The sequence below is a fragment of the Mandrillus leucophaeus genome, unplaced genomic scaffold, assembly GCF_000951045.1.
Source record: "Mandrillus leucophaeus isolate KB7577 unplaced genomic scaffold, Mleu.le_1.0 Scaffold314, whole genome shotgun sequence".
Taxonomy (NCBI): domain Eukaryota; kingdom Metazoa; phylum Chordata; class Mammalia; order Primates; family Cercopithecidae; genus Mandrillus; species Mandrillus leucophaeus.
The window spans coordinates 1,000,162-1,003,742 of NW_012103299.1; the positions used below are offsets into that span (position 1 = coordinate 1,000,162).

The 3,581-nt window shown below is 44.6% G+C and overlaps 1 protein-coding gene across 1 annotated transcript in view; it reads right to left on the reverse strand.

Moving 5' to 3' along the window:
* Positions 1-965: 965 nt before the first annotated feature.
* Positions 966-3,581, reverse strand: part of RPL26L1 (ribosomal protein L26-like 1) — a 6,646-nt gene continuing 4,030 nt past the window's right edge. Inside the window, exon 3 of the mRNA XM_011987721.1 lies at positions 966-1,133. Within this exon, the coding sequence (XP_011843111.1) occupies positions 966-1,133 (168 nt within the window). The remainder of the gene's footprint in view (positions 1,134-3,581) is intronic.

Below are 3,581 nucleotides of genomic sequence, written 5' to 3' on the forward strand. Positions count from 1 at the left end.
TTTTTTTTTTTTTTTTTTGAGACAGAGTCTCGCTGTGTCGCCCAGGCTGGAGTGCAGTGGCGTGATCTCAGCTCACTGCAAGCTCCGCCTCCTGGGTTTGCAGTATTTTCCTGACTCAGCCTCCCGAGTAGCTGGGACTACAGGCGCCCGCCACCATGCCCGGCCAATTTTTTTGTATTTTTAGTAGCGACGGGGTTTCACCGTGTTAGGATGGTCTCCTGACCTCGTGATCCGCCCGCCTCGGCCTCCCAAAGTGCTGGGATTACAGGCATGAGCCACCGCACCCCGCCAGTCATTCAACTTTTAAGGAACTGAAACTCTGGAAGGAAAACAGATCCTGTAACACAATATAAAATAGGAACACAAAGGAGAAGTAGCAGTTCCACTAGGTAGGCATAAGGGCTACAGGAAGATATATTCTCTCTTATCCCTCTGAATATTATACGTTGGAGGAAGTGATGCCTGGAACACTTGGAAGCCTCTTGCAACCAGCTTAGACAGTCATCAGCCGGGCGCAGTGGCTCACGCCTGTAATCCTAGCACTTTGGGAGGCCAAGGCAGGTGGATCACGAGATCAAGAGATCGAGACCATGCTGGCTAACATGGTGAAACCCGTCTCTGCTAAAAACATAAAAATTAGCCAGGCGTGGTGGTGCGTGCCTGTAGTCCCAGCTACTCGGGAGGCTGAGGCAGGAGAATCACTTGTACCCAGGAGGTGGAGGTTGCAGTGAGCCGAGATCGTGCCACTGCATTCCAGCCTGGCGACAGAGCGAGAGTCCGTCTCAGAAAAAAAAAAAGACACCATCACCAAGAAAGGCAAAATAGAAAAGAGAAGAAAAATCTGGATCCTTGATGATATCACAAAGCTACTGAATCAATCAAGTCCACGTGGCCTGCCTCAGCCACCTGTGCAGGGAGTACCGAACACCAATAACTTCTAACAGTATGGACACACTCCATGGCTGCTATTGCCACTCAGTCCTTGACCATACCTTGCTCGGGTGAATGCCCACATGGACAGTTGTGCCGTTGGCCTTCTCACGCTGCACCCGCTCGATGTAGATGACATATTTCTTTCTGTACACCTGGACTACCTTGCCAATTTGCTGACCTTTGTAGTGTCCTCGAACTACCTAAGAGAAAATACAAAAGAGAATCCCCCTCCATTTGTAATGCATGATCATAATGAGGAAGCTAACCATCAGGAACACATGGGCTAAACATATAACTTTGCACAAAAGCAGCTTAATCCTGGCAGTCAAAAATTAGCTACTTTTCTGGTATAAATCTGTGTTGTGTTATGGCTGGGTGGAGATTTTTTTACCTGAATCCCACAGAAATGTGCGATATGAGCTTTAGAGAAAAGGAGAATACAAAACTACATATAGAATACACTCTGAACTATATGTATACACACGTCAAGTATCCCTTATTCGAAATGCTTGAGACCAGAAGTGTTTTGGATTTAGGGTTTTTGGGATTTTGGAATATCTGCATCACTAGCTAAGCACCACAAATCTGAAAATCTGAAATCCCAAAAGCTCCAAAGACCACTTCCTTTGACCATCACATTGACACTCAAAGTTTCAGATTTTGGAGTATTCTGAATTTGAGATACTCAACCTGTTATGTGTGTATGTGTATATATATAATATATATTACATATGTGCACATGTATGTATATACATACATACATATATGTATACACACATACATATATATACACACACACACATTTCAGATATATCGCATGACACAGTGGGATACAATATATATAAATATTGGTAACAGCTGCCATTAGGCAGGAAGTAGGATTACAGATGACTGGTTTTTAGATTTATATTCTTCTAAATTTCACAATTTCTACATTTATATAAATATTTTAAAGTCAGAAAAAAATTTAAAATCTCACGGACTGTTTTACTGTACTAAAAATCTACTCTATTAAAAAACCAACTAGATGAGGGTTTCCTTGGAAGCAAGAGCTTATTTTATTTTATTTTATTTTTGAGACAGAGTCTCGCTCTGTCCCCCAGGCTGGACTGTAATGGCATGATCTTGGCTCACTGCAACCTCCACCTCCCAGGTTCAAGTGATTCTCCTGCCTCAGCCTCCCAAGCAGCTAGGATTATAGGCACATGCCAGCAGTCCCGGCTAACTTTTGTATTTTTAGTAGAGATGGGGTTTCGCCATATTGGCCAGGCTGGTCTCGAACTCCTGACCTCAAGTGATCCACCTGCCTCAGCCTCCCAAAGTGCTGGGATTACAGGTGTGAGCCACCATGCCCAGCTGCAAGAGCTTATTAAACACCATGCACAGGGGCCGGGCTGATCGACTGGACTGGAGAGGTGAGGATGAAGAGGGAAGGATGATACTCAGAGTCTGGCTTGGGCAACCAGGTAGATGGAAATGCCTTTGCCAGACGCAGGGAACATAGGGGAAGCCCCATATTTTAGGAGGAAATAGTTTAGTTTGGAACATGCTAAATTTGAGGCATCTGGGGACATTCTAATAGAGAATTCAGACACAGCTGGAATGCCAACTGGGCCAGCAATAGAGACGTGGGAGTCATCCACAGAGAGGCAATTAGAAGCTTCATTTTGCTCAAGGAGCTGATGGTATGAGAAAAGGGCAGAATATACACATGTGAGAAAAGCCAGCATTTTGGAAGAGCTTGTGAGAAATTAATGTGGCCAGAGAGAACGGGAAACCATGTAAGTGTGGTGTTAGAGCAGCCAAGAGAAGAATGCCAAATTCTGCGGGACCATCAAGTACAGAGAGGGTAAGGTATTTAACAGATGTGACAACAAGGTCATCACCAGTGGCTGTGGCTGGAATGCCTTCAGTGAGCGGTGGGATGGAAGCCATTTACAGTAAGGTGATGAGTGTACCAGGTGAGAAGGTGAAGGTGAGAAAAGACAGTCCAAAGGAGCTTGGCTCTGAAGACGAGAAGGGGATAGATGTTTGAGGGGGATGGAAAGCTAAGGCAACTTTTTTTATTTTTAAAGAAGGGAAAACATGATTGTGTCTAAATACTGATGGGAAGGAACAAGTATAGAGCAAGAGGGTAAAAGAAACTACAGAGAAAAAAGGGACCAAAAAAGCTCCAAGAGAAGAATGGAGCAGCACCCAGCGGCAGATGAATTAGGCTTAAGGAGAAATAGGGATATTTCTTTTTTTGTGTTTTTGAGACAGAGACTTGCTGTGTTACCCATGCTGGAGTACAGTGGTGTGATCTTGGCTCACTGCAACCCCCGCCTTCTGGGTTCAAGTGATATCTCATTGCCTCAGCCTCCCTTGTAGCTGGGATTACAGGCATGTGCCATCATGTCCAGCTAATTTTTGTATTTTTAGTAGAGACAGAATTTTGCCATGTTGGCCAGGCTGGTCTCGAACTCCTGGCCTCAAGTGATTCACCCGTCTTGGCCTCTCAAAGTGCTGAGATTACAGGTGTGAGTCACTGCACCAGGCCTGGGATGTTTCTTTTATTGTAACAGGAGGGAAAGAAAATAAGAGGGGCGGAACTACAGGTAAATGTGTAGGTGTGGAGCCAGGATTTCTTTTTTTTTTTTTTTTTTTTT